This window comes from Hypomesus transpacificus, chromosome 22, assembly GCF_021917145.1.
Source record: "Hypomesus transpacificus isolate Combined female chromosome 22, fHypTra1, whole genome shotgun sequence".
Classification (NCBI taxonomy): Eukaryota; Metazoa; Chordata; class Actinopteri; order Osmeriformes; family Osmeridae; genus Hypomesus; species Hypomesus transpacificus.
Genome location: NC_061081.1, coordinates 6,601,238 through 6,615,938, shown reverse-complemented (window position 1 = coordinate 6,615,938; position 14,701 = coordinate 6,601,238). Strand labels below are relative to the sequence as shown.

At 52.8% G+C, this 14,701-nt stretch overlaps 1 protein-coding gene across 1 annotated transcript in view; it reads left to right on the top strand.

Moving 5' to 3' along the window:
* Positions 1–13,010: 13,010 nt before the first annotated feature.
* fgf10a (fibroblast growth factor 10a) overlaps positions 13,011–14,701 on the top strand; it is a 9,301-nt gene continuing 7,610 nt past the window's right edge. The window contains exon 1 of the mRNA XM_047045825.1: positions 13,011–14,368. Within this exon, the coding sequence (XP_046901781.1) occupies positions 14,038–14,368 (331 nt within the window). The 5' untranslated portion in view covers positions 13,011–14,037. The remainder of the gene's footprint in view (positions 14,369–14,701) is intronic.

The window sequence follows — 14,701 nt, the reverse complement described above, 5'->3', positions numbered from 1 at the left end:
ACCACATCTAATTATAGGGTAATTAACATGTCCACAATATGTTCTGACTCTACTCAGCAACCTCAACCCTACCATCACACACCCTGACACACACACACACACAGTACAGGGCACATGCTGCTAAATTGCTGCAAGATGTAGGCTAGCTGGCTGACTGTTGAGCCACTATAGCGTAGGCCTGCTTGTGTCTCTGTAATCAGCCAGGCGGGGTCAGCTGCAGGGCCCAGAGAGTGCAGAGCACCAGCCAAGCCCGGGCAGCTATGGAGAGATGGGGCCATGGCCTACTAATGACCATGCGTCTTCTAACGCTCATCAGTCAAAGGCAATGTTTGTATGTGTCTATGTTTCATCCTCCCTAGTTACAGGTGGTGTCACCCTCTCCCACCCTCTCCACAACTGCAGGGTTCCACATTAGGATGTGATGATGCTGACCAGAACCACATCTGATGTTATTAATGAAACCCAGACAGCATCAGGATGGGATCAGAACCCAGCTCAGTGGAGGGTCTTAAATAGCTCAACACCCAGACGAAGAGGAAGTCTTGAGTGCTGCTGACTCACCCCGCTAGCCCTTACAGGATCAGCTCTGTACACACAGCTTAGCCAGTCAGCCAGGGGACTACCCAACACACACACCACACACCTACATGTTCCACACAGACACACAGACACTCCACACACATAGATGCTCACTCCACACACTATACACACACACTGTACACACACACGGAGCAGGAGCAGTCAGCCAGAGGCCTCCTGAGAAGCAGTCATCCAGCCAGGCCCTGCAGACACACCTGAATCACCAGGCTTCAAAGGAACGGAAGCTGCGTTCGCACTGAGTCAAACAACAAGCAAGCAAGCACACTTAGACACACCGTCTCACACACACACATGCACACACACGCACACACACACACAGCCCTGTGGGGGGCAGGGGACGGGTGTCTGACTTTGCAGCCGAGCGACAGAGAATTTATGGGCACACTCAAAGGTCCTGGGGATAGAAGTGTGTGTGTATTTGTGTGTGTGCGTGTGTGTGCCGGGCCGCTCGTCTATGAGTGTCTTATTAAAAAGGTGAGAAGTGAGTGTAGTGTCTGGAGCAGAGGATAATTGTGCTCTATAAAGAGACTTCAAACAGCCAGGGGTGTCAGAGCAGAGAGGGTGAGAGGAGACGAAGGAGAGGGGGGGAGGGAGGGAGCGGGGTTGGGAGGGAAGGAAGGGGGGAGGATGCAGGGGTGAGGGAAGGAGGGAGAGTGTGAGAAAGATGGAGGGAGGGAGGGAGGGAGAGAGGGACAGAGAAGGTAGAGGAGGAGATTGAGAAGGAGTCCCAGCCAGTTTTGACCCTGTGTGTGTGTGTGTGTTGTTGGAGCCATGCTGGCAGTGCTACAGGACCGGGTCTCCTGCAGACTGGCACTGAACACAACTTCCCGCCACAACGTCTGACTTCCTGTCTGAGGTCCTGTGCTCCTGAGGGATTAGATGGTTTCGACGAGGACAAATCAGGATCCACCTGACTGCGAGAGCCTGAAGTAATCTACCCTCCTCTCCACCTGTACTCCCTCTTCCCCCCTCTCTACAATGTGAGAACCTAGATGAACAGATGAATCCCTCCCTAATCCCTAAGATGCCAGACCATGGTACTGGGCCCCAGGGAGGGATGCCCTGCTGAAACCTCCACATCCAGCTGCAGCTCGGAGACCTCTGACACCTGAGCCCAGATCAGAACCTGTCCCGACGGGCCGTCCCTCTATTGTGTGGGAGGAGCTGCCTGTGCATGTGGCCTGTAATTATAGGCTGGTGGCGTGGGGGGCGGGGCTGTAGCGGCAGGTGCATGGTTGACGCATGAACAGGTAGGATACTAAATGAATCTGTCACCCACTCGTGCTGGTCTTTCTATGGAGGATTGGGTCGTGCTGGCAAGACAGCCTGTTTGTGAGGTTAGGTCCAGAGGTGGCTCGGGTCGAACTGGAAAACCTGCTTGGTAGCTCCCAGCTGTCTCTGTCAGTCAGGCCCGGGGCTTCAGTGATTCATGGATCTTTATGAGACAGCAGTGTTTCATTTCTGTCTCCCAGGGGGGGTTTGTGTTTATAATTGATGTGCTTCTAATTAGAAACCCAAACAACCAGACCAAATACATGTGTTCTGGTTTACAGTAATGAGAAGGATGGAAGATCCTGTCATGGAATAAAGAATAACTCTGAAATAGATATGATTTCTGGTACACGCTCGCTCGCTCTCTCCCTCCATCCCTCCCTCTCTCCTCTCCTTTTCTTCCCTTCTCCCGGTCTCTCTCGCTCTCTCTTGCCGTGAACCTCTCTTTCTTTCTCTTTCTCTCTGCCTCTCCGGTGATGTCATGTGCTGCGCTGTTACCAGCGCTGGTGGATTTCTGCAGGCTCAGTATTGGAACACACTTCGGATTCCTCCGCCGCGAGTAGGGAGACTCTCACGTGCGCTGAACTCGAACCTGACCCCCACGCAACCCACCCTGCTATTCATCATACCCTACATCCAATTCATCTCCCGCTCAATCAGCTTGAATTCCTTCGTTTGGAAATGAACATGCCTCTCATGTTCAGCTCCAGGTGAGTTCCAACCCCTCAGCTCCAGAACCCCGCTCCAGAATCACGTCAATCCTTGGCCTGCTTCAGAAATCAGCTGCAGGTCAGCTTCAGATTCCCCCAGGTCAGCTCCAGATTCCCCCAGGTCAGCTCCAGATTCCCCCAGGTCAGCTCCAGATTCCCCCAGGTCAGCTCCAGATTCCCCCAGGTCAGCTCCAGATTCCCCCAGGTCAGCTCCAGATTCCCCCAGGTCAGCTCCAGATTCCCCCAGGTCAGCTCCAGATTCCCCCAGGTCAGCTCCAGATTCCCCCAGGTCAGCTCCAGGTGACTCCCATGCTGTGTCAGCGTCAGAGCTGCCTGGGAGGATGGATGTGCTCACAAACCAAACTTGGTGCTGAGCTCCAGCAGACCGGCTGCCGCAGCAGCACAGAGCCATGTATGGGCCTTCACGTATGGGCGTCCATCCACGGCGTCCCCGAGTGAGGCTGTGCAGCCAGCCTCGAAGGGGGGTTTGTCAGCCATGGGAGGAGGACCAGAGCGCTGCTTTGGCTGGGGTCTCCTGTTCATGGCTGGATGTTGATGAAGGTTCAACAGGCCTGCTGCCATGTTTTTGCCTCTTCGCTTTTCTGTCATCCATCAGCCCCTCTTGACATCTCTCGGCATATCTAATCCCCTCTCAAGATCTCTAATCCCCTTCTCAACATCTCTGTTTACCTCTCGCCATCTCTTCTCCTCGCTCATTATTCACACCATCTCTCAGGATCTCTCTAGTGCTGAAGCCAGGTGCACATCTCCTCACGCCGTTTCTAGAGAATCTGCATCCGCTAAACTAGAGAACTGGAATGTCCCTCTCCTCTCTCCAAACTCCTCACAGATCATGTGATCTCCGTGTCATCCACCCAAGTATGTATTACCATCGTTCCCTCCATCCATCCCTCCACCCTTCCACCCCTCCCTCCATTCCTCCTTCCAGATTTCACGCCGGTGCTCTAAACGTATGTAATGTCAGACGTATGGAGGCCTTTATTGCTTGGAGATCTCCACCATGAGAGTTAAAGGCATCTGCTATGTAAACAGAGACCCAGGCTGACCTGCTGAGGGGAATGATGCAGTGCATCATAAAGTCATAAAGCCACAAACATAGTTTTACTGGGAGATGATGGCTGTTTGTTCTGGAAACAGCATGCCTTCAGAGATAACCAGAAGCCCTAGCCCCAGCCCTAGCCCTAGCCCTAGCTCAAGGCACAGCCCCTGCTCCAGCTGCAGCTTTAGTGTCTCCCTTATCCCCACCCCCAACTCTGCAGTGGATGTGTGTGATTAATCAGTTGGAAGATTAGAGGTCATTCACCCCACGAAGCCTTGAATAGTAAAGTAGCATTGCAGTACTCTTGTGGGGTAGGAGGAGGGGCAGCAGAGACAGGGAGATGATGGAGAGAAAGAGTGAAAGAAAGAGGAATGGAGTTCATGTCTAGCTCTAGTAAGTCTTACTCTGAAATCTCATCTGAAATCTCCTCAATAATCCTGAAAGAGTCGTTGCATTCCGGCCTCTTCTTCACCCCACACAGAGAGCAGAGGAGGAGAGAATGGGAGGGGCCAGACTGCCAGCGTGGTGGCTTGGGACATGTGTGAGCTCAAACCAAACGATCTCCAGACGGGCGCATGAGCGTCCCACCCGCCTGACAAACACTGAAGCAGCGTGTACCACGCACACCTCTGACACGCGTGGTCCTCTGACACGCGTGGTCCTCTGACACGCGTGGTCCTTTGACGCGTGGTCCTCTAAAACGCGTGGTCCTCTGAAACGCGTGGTCCTCTGACGCGTGGTCCTCTGACGCGTGGTCCTCTGAAACGTGTGGTCCTCTGACGCGTGGTCCTCTGACACGCGTGGTCCTCTGACACGCTCGGTCCTCTGACACGCGTGGTCCTCTGACACACGCCATGCCGGGATGATACGGGATGATCTGTTATCCACTCAACGTTGATCCCACGCCTGTTTCAGGCTTCTGCTCTGCATATGAACATCAAAGGGCGTCGGCCTCCATATGAGGAACTTGGCCTCTGACAACATATTCTGCTGATAGGGTTGGGGAGGGAGGGCTGGGGGAGGGAAGGAGAGGAGATGAGAGGGGAGAGGAGAGAGGGGAGGGGAGAGGAGATGAGGAGGGGAGAGGAGGGGAGAGGAGAGGAGGAGGGGAGAGGAGAGGAGGAGGGGAGAGGAGAGGAGAGAGGGGAGGGGAGAGGAGAGGAGAGGAGAGGAGAGCAGAGGAGGAAAGGAGAAAAGATGCGAGGGGAGAGGAGAGAGGGGAGGGGAGAGCGGGTTGTGGTGGTGGTGGGATTCCCAGTAGCTGAGACCGTGTGGTGCTCAGCAGATGTTGCCTGTGATGTTCCCACAGATGTGTTAGTGTCTGCGTCTGGGTCGGAGTCTAATGATGATGAGGACGACGCTGATGAAGGCTTCCCCATTTGGCAAGGGTTGGAGTGACAAGAGACTTCCTCCTCCCCCTCCCCTCCTTCCTCCTCTTCCTCCTCCGTGTCTTTCCCAAGTCTTTAATTCCAGTCGAGGTCTGCTCTGTCATTATGGCCCGGTCCAGACAACACAGAACCCACCAGCGGCTGGCCATACACCGGCTTAGTGTAGGGACACTGAGCCGGGCTTGTTGTGGTTCTGCAGTGGTTCTGTTGTGGTTCTGCTGGGCGTTGGTTCGGCTGTGTACCACAGCTGCTGTTTAACAGTGGTGGCTTGGTGAACATAAACAAGAACAAAAGTATTGAACGTATACAAAGACGGATCTAATGCTGGGAGACAGGGGGAGTCAAGAGGGAGAGACTGGGGAGGAAGGGCAGGACATGGGAAGAAGGGGGAGGGAGGAAGGGAGGAAGGGGAGCCATGTGGGAGAGAGGGGGAGATTGAGGAGGGAAGCTGAGAGGGGGAGGTAAGAGAGGGAGGGAGGGTAAGGGCAGAATGGGAGGGGGGTTGAGGGGTTGGGGGGGTAGACTACACATACTGATGGCTTCTACTAATGTGGTCTGGAGCACAACGTAGGCATGATGCGGCTCTTTGTGGAAACAGTGGACTGGGGTCAGTTGGGCTAAGGTTACAGGGACATCCAAGTGACTACTATGTTCAAGTTAAATTCTCAGCATTTCATGGAGGAGAAGTTCAGGTACATTGGAACTGTTGGTCCTGCTCCACTCAACTTCTTCCCAGCTGCCTAACCTAAATCACATGTGTTTCTAAATCTCAAGTTCAATGTAAATAACCCCAGTCCTATATGAGCTAGCATGTGTGTAATATGTGCGTGACTCTGCATGCTGTCTGACGTGTGTGTGTTGTCTGATGTGTGTGTGTGCTGTCTGATGTGTGTGTGTGTGCGTGTGTGCATGTGTGTGCTGTCTGATGTGTGTGTGTGCGTGTGTCAGTATGCTGTCTGACTCTGTTGTGTTTCTAGAACCACATCACAGCTTTGGTCTGTGTTTGGTCTGTGTTTGTCGCTCATACTCCCCAATTCTCTCTTCTATACCCTTACCTGCAAGGAGAAAGACCCTCCCCTCCTTCCAACCCAACCCTCCAAACCCCCAGAACATCCTTGAGGTGCAACTGTGTGATTGAAACATTTGAAAATAAAACCTCTTTTGAGGAAACCTGTGTGTGAGCTTGTGTGTGTGTGTGTTTGTGTGTGTGTTTGTGTCACTGTCAGCTGAGCTGTGCTTTCTGGCCCAGTTTAACTTGATACCTGAAACAAAACCTAATGAGAGACACTGGAAACAGCTGAGAGAGAGAGAGAGAGAGAGAGAGAGAGAGAGAGAGAGAGAGAGAGAAAGAGAGAGAGAGAGAGAGAGAGAGAGAGAGAGAGGGAGAGAAAAGAGACTCCAAAAAGGAGAGACTGTTACAAAGGTTGTAACATGTCATTGGAAGTGTGTGCGTGCGTGTGTGTGTCTGTGTGTGTGTGTGTGTAACAGGATCCGGAAGGTAAGGAGGTGACAGTGTTGCAGCTGAACCTTTGACCCGGGCAGCGTGCTGAGTGACAGCAGTGAAACCCTGGAACCTGACGGGTCAACCATGAAGCTGCTTACTGCCAGGCAGGCCAGTCAACTCAGAACAGAGCCCTCCTCTTCCTCAACACCTTCCCTTTCCTCCACCAACGGATCTCTCCCTCATCTTCTCCACCGTTATCCTCTTCATCCTCCTCCTTCTTGTCCTTCCGTCCTGGCTCCCCCTCACTTCCTCATTGCCTCCCTGTACCTAATCTTCTCCCTATTTCCTCCTTCACTTCCTCTCTTCATTTGACCTTCCCTCCACCTCGGCATGGGCGTCGATGTGTGCCTGTGTGTGTGTTTGTAGGCAGCGAAAAACAATTTCAGAGCCTTGGGGGGTGGGGGGTGGGGGGCACGCGGAGGGGGGGGGGGGGTAATTACCCATAGTCCTCTTTGCATACACCTCCACACACCTGGTGCCCGTTTCCCTGCTTCCGTTCCTGACCCCTTCAGAATGCTTTAGAACACTCAGAAACATCAGAACACTCCAGAACCCTCTAGAACAGTTTCCAACCCAGAAGAATAAAGTGACCGGTCCAGTCTGTTTCCACCATGTGTCTGCTAGTCCCTCCCTCCAGCATGGATACTGGACATGTGACTCCCATGAACCTCTCTGCTTATTGATCATCCCTCTGCCAACGTGCTTGGCTAGCTGTCAGCTCTTCTCCTCTCTCTGCCTCAGCTGGCTACCCTGTGTTCAACTCCCCACTCTGGGAAATAAACAAACATTGGAAACTGTAAGAATCAAAGACAATTAATCCCTCCCTCCCTCCCTCTCTCTCTCTCTCTCTCTCTCTCTCTTTCTCTCTGTCTTTCTACCAGTGCCAAAGCCTGTTGACAATTTGAAATGTGTGTGGTTTCAGAAATTGTTTATGTTTTTGCTTGTTAATGCATTTTTAATTGTTAAGACTTGATTCAGCCTTCAAGAACTACAACACTTTGGCCCAAAGGGTGTCAGACAGACGACATGACAACAAAACACCACAAAACACACCACATGGACTCGTGGCTGCCACTTAGACCCAAACATCACCACAGTCTACATGAAAGTTGTAAACTTTGTTAAGGACCTGAAAAATGCACCGTTGTCGTCAAGTGGACAGAGAGAGTGCAGGTTGGACCTGTGTCAGGGGGTACCTGCACCCCCCACCACCCACCCCCTTCCTCTCTGGGGCAGATGAAGGAATGGAACAGTCATCTGATCATTTATTCATCTGTTCCCTCGCTTTCCCTGAAACCAGAACTGGGCCTGATGGAGCTGCTGGTCCTGGTGGTGCATTATTCAGACTGAAGCCACACTTCCACCATCAATTATACAGAGGCACAGAGGACACAACCAGGCAGCCAGCAGAAAACAGGCAGCCAGCAGCAGACAGGCAGTCATCAAAATCAGGCAGCCAATACAACTAAGCAACTAATAAAACCAAACCGTCTTCGGACTGTCATTGTTGTCCTAATTCTGCTGCCGGTCTGCACACAGATATGAACACTTGAGGGGCTAATAATTCCCATGGTGACGATAAACATGGGCAAGACTCACTAGAACTATAGCACTTCCTCCTCTTCAGGTGAGTATGTGTGTGTGTGTGTGTGCAAGGTCATGAAAACTGCAGGGCAGATGTCCACGCACCCAGGCTGGGCAGCAGATGGCCTGGTTGCATCCAGAGAGCCTCGTATGGCAGCACTTTCCTTCTAATGTATAATTAGAAGCATTATGATTTCATCTTGAGTCATAATTCTCTACATCTCTTCTATAATAAACTTTCTTTTCCTCCCTGAGAGGGAAATATGTAGGCCAGAGCCAGACAGAAGACCAAAGAGAACTTCTCTGATTGGTTGGAATGCAGCTGACCCGAACACCACCAGCATCCTCTCAAGTCCCGTGAGACAGGCACAGTGTCTGGGTTCTGCTGGTACTGCACTATATACACAACTGTCTTTTCTGAGAACAACCCTGCCGGCGCTGTCCTTGTTCTACAAATAAAGGAACCGTGTTTCTGACAGGAACCATGAGGGTTCTACCATGCTCCACAGGAACCCAGTCGATTGACCATGAGAAGGCCAGCCTTTGCTATTTGATTTCATTCATATTCTATTCTGTTCGACAGTGTCCCATCCCACAGCATTGTATTGTGTTCTGTCCTACTCGCAAACAGTGACGAAGGCCAGTGCCAGATGTGTGAAGCAGTTGTTGACTTCAGGCTGCTTTGCCGCGGCTGCACATCAGGAAGCCATAGGGAACCTTTTAGCAGTGTTCACCATTTCAACATCGGATGGGAAAATCTCTTCAGACACAGAGGAGAAACTCTGAGAGGGAGGGGAATAGATTGGGAGATGGAGAGAAAGAGGGAGGGAGAGGGAGAGAGAGAGAGGTAGAGCGAGAGAGAGAGGTAGAGAGAGGTAGAGAGAGAGAGAGATCCCCTTAGGACATGTAGAACAACTGTTGTTTATAATCAAGCCGCCCTCCATGTGTTGAGGGATCACCCTGCGAATGACACACACTCGCTCACACACACACTCACACACACATACGGCCTCGCTCTGCTTCTCCATCCAGCCTGCCTTCACAGACCAGCCCAGGCAGTGATTGGGCTTCACTTTGTTGTCTTGTTGCTTTAACATCTTTGTTTGCATCATTGCAAGCTCTTGTTGTGGTGAGGCCCGTGCTGGCGGTGGGCCCTGAGGGGCCATGGTGGAGGTGTGGCTAGGGGACAGGGGAGAGGTGGACGGCATGACAAAGGGGGAGAAGCATGGGTGAGGAGCCGTTGGTAAGGCATGGTGGAGGGAACAAGGGGAGATTTTCTTTATCAATTCTTAAAAGACCCAAACCAGTGGTAGCAAGTGGACGGTAGGTGGACAGACAGGGACTGTTGCTGCCGTCGTACTTCTGTCTGCTGTTGTAGGAGATAAAAGCTTTAGTCTGCAGCTAATTACACATGGAGCGTTAGGAGTGCCAGGATTGTTCCAGAAGAGCAGAGGGTTTTAATGTATCTCAACCCACTGGCAGGACCACAGAGAAACCATTACAGACAGATCTGATGGTCCCCAATGATCTTCCTCTCCAGGCCCAAGCACAGACACACACACACACACATACCAACCCACGGACACACACACCAACTTCCCCACACACACACAGCCACAAATACGCTTCTCTCTCTTTAACACGCCCCCCCACACAAACCCAAAACCCACCACCACAGCAGCAATCAACATGCTAAGCTAAGCTAACACGTGCCAGGACAGGCAATCAGGAATATGAATCTGGATGTGCTAATTGAAGCGAATGCTAATACAGCCCCTCAACAAGATCAGCTCCTAATGTCCCTTCATTAGGGAGACGCACCTGGGGTAGGTTAGCACGCACATAAGACTTTATCTACGGGTTTAACTACAGCTTTCAACAGGGGGGAAACCCCACCGCGAGAGTCTCCCTGGACTCTTCTCCATCTGTGCGCTTGCCTGGACGGGAGATCGGAGGAGGTATTTATTGAAGTGTTACATAAAAGCCTCATAACTGTTCATGGAGATCCATCCTGCTGGAAGCCATGAGGCTCCACTTACAGGTTCCCTGCAGTCATGTCAGAAGGAAACAGCATATTTACAGCATACATGCAAACATTCAACAAATAGTTTGTGCGGTGGTGTGACGAAAACCCTCTTCCCTTACAGACCTCTCTCCTCACATCTGACTCTGGTTGAAGAGCTGCTGCACGGACAGAAAAGGGGGTGAGCCTGGTCTGATAGAGGCTCAGCGGACAGGACAGGGGGTGAGCAGGACTGATAGAGGGTCAGTGGACAGCACAGGGGGTGAGCCTGGTCTGATAGAGGGTCAGCGGACAGAAAAGGGGGTGAGCTGGTCTGATAGAGGGTCAGCAGACAGGACAGGGGGTGAGCTGGTCTGATAGAGGGTCAGTGGACAGGACAGGGGGTGAGCTGGTCTGATAGAGGGTCAGTGGACAGGACAGGGGGTGAGCCTGGTCTGATAGAGGGTCAGTGGACAGGACAGGGGGTGAGCTGGGCTGATAGAGGGTCAGCGGACAGGACAGGGGGTGAGCTGAGATGCTAACATGTTAAGCGGATACCAGAGGCGGTTAGCAAACCTATACAGCGGAGAGAGGAGATGAGAGAGTTGGGAGAAGAGCGAGTTAAACAGCCGTCAGACTGGCAGCGGCAGGACGACACAGAGGGATGTTCATGAGGGGACGGACAGTAAATCAAACATCCATGTCTTTAATAGCTGTGGAGGATGCAGGATTCCTCAGATAGCAGATTTACTATCCTTATGATTTAGGCCAGCCTCTCTGGAGGGCTGAGACAAATCCTGTTCTGGTTTTGTAGTATTTCACCTTTGACTCCAGTGTATCTATCTTCATCAGAGAAAGCCTCCCTGCTCAGGGTGGTGTTATAAAAAGGCCCCAGAACCATCCAGGGTCTGTCACTGAGGTGTCTGATCCAGGGCGTGGGGGCTGGGAGCTGGATCATCTAGCGTGCCTGGCCCTCAGCGGAGTGCACAGAAGGTCCTGGACTGCAGGGTGGTGTTGTCATTCTACACCAGGGAAGTCAACTCAGTGTGCCACTCACCAGATGTTCTCTCTCTGGTATCCCCCACTCCCCCACTCCCCCCCCCCCCCCCCCGTAGCACACACACACACACACCCTTACACACGCACACACATTGCTGCTCCCTCTCCCTGACTTCCTCACGCTCCTACTACGCAGGACTTGTTACGACCCCCACTCACCCCGACCCCCCCTCCAGCCCCTAAAGTGAACCTAAAGTGCCAGAGCTCCCCCATACTCCCACTACAGGGCCTGCCCCCGAGCCATGCTTGGGCCACTCCAGTATGAGCTGACTCCAGTTCCCCACAACACACACACGCACCACAGGACCCTTGGTCCTGTGTATAAAGTGTGTGGGGCCAGGTACCAGGACGCAGCGAACATCCACCGCTTTATTGAATAAACACAATGTCTCGGCGAGGATGACGTGAGAGGAATCTGGTTAGCTGATGCTGCAGCCACCGCAACAGGAGCTGGTACTGTGGGAGAGGGGGTGGAGGGTGATAGAGAAGAAGCAGAGAGAGAGAGAGAGAGGGAGAGAGAGAGACAGAGAGAGAGAGGGGGGAGGTGAGAGAGAGGGAGAGAGAGAGAGAGAGAGAGAGAGAGAGATAGAGAGAGGGGGGGAGTGAGAGAGAGGGAGAGGGGGGGGGGGTGAGAGGGGGGGGGAGAGAGAGAGGGACGGTTTTAAGAGACACAAAGAAAGAATGGACACAGAGTGAGAGGGGAGATGACGGAGAGAGGGAGGGAGGTTTAGAAAGAGAAAGAAAGAAAGAGGGTGTAGAGAGAGCGAGGGGGAGGAGGCAGGCATGGAGATACGCCTGTTGTCTGACAATGTGAAAAGGAAATGAAAGAAGCGTTGATCCAGACAGGCTGGCAGACAGACAGGCTGGCAGACAGACTGGCAGACAGACAGGGAAGGCAGGCAGACAGGCTGGCAGATAGACAGGCAATAAAGGCAGACAGGCTGGCAGACAAACAGGCAAGAAAGGCCGACATGCTGGCAGACAGATAGACTGGCAGACAAACAGACTGGCAGAAAGAAAGACAAGCAGGCAGATAAATTCTTTGAGGGTGAAAGGCAGTGCCACACAGAAGTTTTCATACTCTAGAAGCTCAGATATATATCTGAGTTGGACACTTGTCTGTCATCTGGAGAAGATAGAGAGAGAGAGTGAAAGCGAGAAAGGAAGATAAAGAAAGGAAGCGAAAGAGAGCAAGAAAAAGAAAGAGAGCAAGGAAAGAGAGAGGGCAGAGACAAGAGAGCGGGTATTTCTTCCATCCCTTCTGCTCTGTCTCTCTTCCTCAGAGGAGGAAAGGAGAGGGGGAAGGAGGGAGGGAGAGCAAGGGTAGAGGGCGACTGGACCCCTATCTAAAACACACGCACACCACTAACACACACCCCCATCCCTGCACATACACACCCGACACAAACCACTCAAAGCCGAGCGCTTTCTCGTGGACGTCCAATCCTGTTTGGAGATCACATCTGTGACATCGCATCAGATGAATAAGGTGAGAGCGGCAACAAGATCCCGTCACCTCGGAGAGGAGAGAGGGAGAGCGGGAGAAGCAGAGGGGAGAGGAGGAGAGAAGGGCCGTCTGCCGCTCAGAACGAAAGAGGCTGGGACAGAGAGGGGAAGAGAGAGAGCGAGCGAGGTCGAGAGAGAAGTGGAGACCGGGAGAGAGAGGGAGGTAGAGAGAGGGAGTGAGAGAGGGAGAGACCGGGAGAGAGAGGGAGGCAGAGAAAGGGAGGGGGAGAGAGAGAGCGAGAGAGAGAGGGAGGTAGAGAGAGGGAGAGAGCGAGAGAGAGAGAGCAAGAGAGAGACGGAGAGAGAGAGAGAGACAGAGAGAGAGGGGGGGGGGGGGGGGGAGAGTCACTTTACAGGCAGCAGCAGAAAGTGCTGGAGCTCAGTCGACAGAGAGCGGCAGAAAGAGAGAGACGCAGAGCAGGGGCTCAGTTACACAGCAGTAACTTCAAACCAACACAGACAAAACCTCCTGGAGAACAGAGGAGGACAGATCACACAGGAAGAAAGAAAGGATTATATTCTGCTTTTTTTTCTGCCTCGGAGTCTTCTCCCCCAACCCCCCCACCCCCTCATCAGAAACATCTGTACTATGGTCTATTTATTCCTCTTTGAACAGTTTTTTCTTTTTTCCCCAAACATGCTTGTCTTCTCGTCCACCTTTTTGGAGTGTGTGAGGTGTTCGGGAGTGTTCCGGAAGAGCGCGAGGTGCTGAACGTCTGAAGAGCGCGAGGCTCTCAAGGTCTGAGGAGTCGTGAGACGATCACAGAGAGAGAGACGAAAGAGCAGAGAGAGGAGCGGAGAGAGAGAGATCGGTGCGAGGGGAGACAGCGAGGCTTGGTAGGCGAGAGGTGCTGGTAGGTTGCCGGGTGAGATGTTCTGAGTTCTGGATGTTGACACATCCCTGTGGACGGGTCCAGAGTAGTACCAGTGCAGAACAGCCAATAGAACAGACATCAGCAGAAGCTCCGACGAGAACCGGAGGAAACCAACGAAGAGGAGAACTCTGTGGCGTATCGAGACATCTTTGAGATCAAGACTTCAATTTGGAACCTTTACAGAGACCTCGTGCTGTCCAAGGACCAGGACCAGGCTCCACCGACCTGTAAGAAGCTCCTTCACTGATGTACCAAGCTGGGGTTCTTTCTCCAGACTGACGCGCACCAGGACAAACCCACAAGAACAACAACCTGAACCTGACGCCAGCCCCAGGCCCTGAGGCGGCCCCAGCCCCAGCAGAACCCCTCCTCGTGGAGCTGCAGGTGAGGAGGAGGAGGAGGTGGAGGTGCTCCCTGCTCCTTCTCCAGCATGCTCCTTTCTGCTCCTCTATCTCTGCTGCTCCTCACCCCACTACCATGTTCACATGGACAGTGACTCAGGGTGCCACTGCCTGCTCCAGCCTCCGACCCTCCTCCCTCCTCCTCCTCCTCTTCCTCCTCCTCCTCCTCTGCCCCCTGCCCTCGGCCGGGAGCCACAGTGGACCCGGAGCAGCCGTGCCGCGGTTACCCCGCGCCACCAACGCCAGCTCTTCGGCGGCGACGGTCGTCGGGCGGCATGTGCGCAGCAGTTATAACCATCTCCAAGGCGACGTGCGGAAGAGGAAGCTGATCTCCTTCTATGGTTTCTTCCTTCGCATTGACAAGAACGGCAAGGTCAATGGAACCAAGAACAGAACCGACCACTACAGTAAGTCAACACTTGCACGCACACACACACACACACACAAATATACAGTACCAGTCAAAAGTTTGGCAACATTTCCCCCCAAAAGTCCTTTTCACTGGTACTGTATATTTCAAATAGATTGTCATGTAAAGAGAGACAGTAGAGAAGAGAAGTGATAAACAGCGTGTTGATCAGGGATTCGAGCAAGGAAGCAATCTTAACCAGCACACCAACCAGGCCAGACATATGTTCTTTTCCAGCTGGGGGAGTGCGTGTGAGTAGCTGGTGGTGGACTCCAGAGTGTGTGTGTCAGAGGGACTGGAGATTACATATAGGAACCCCATGTCCAGGCTT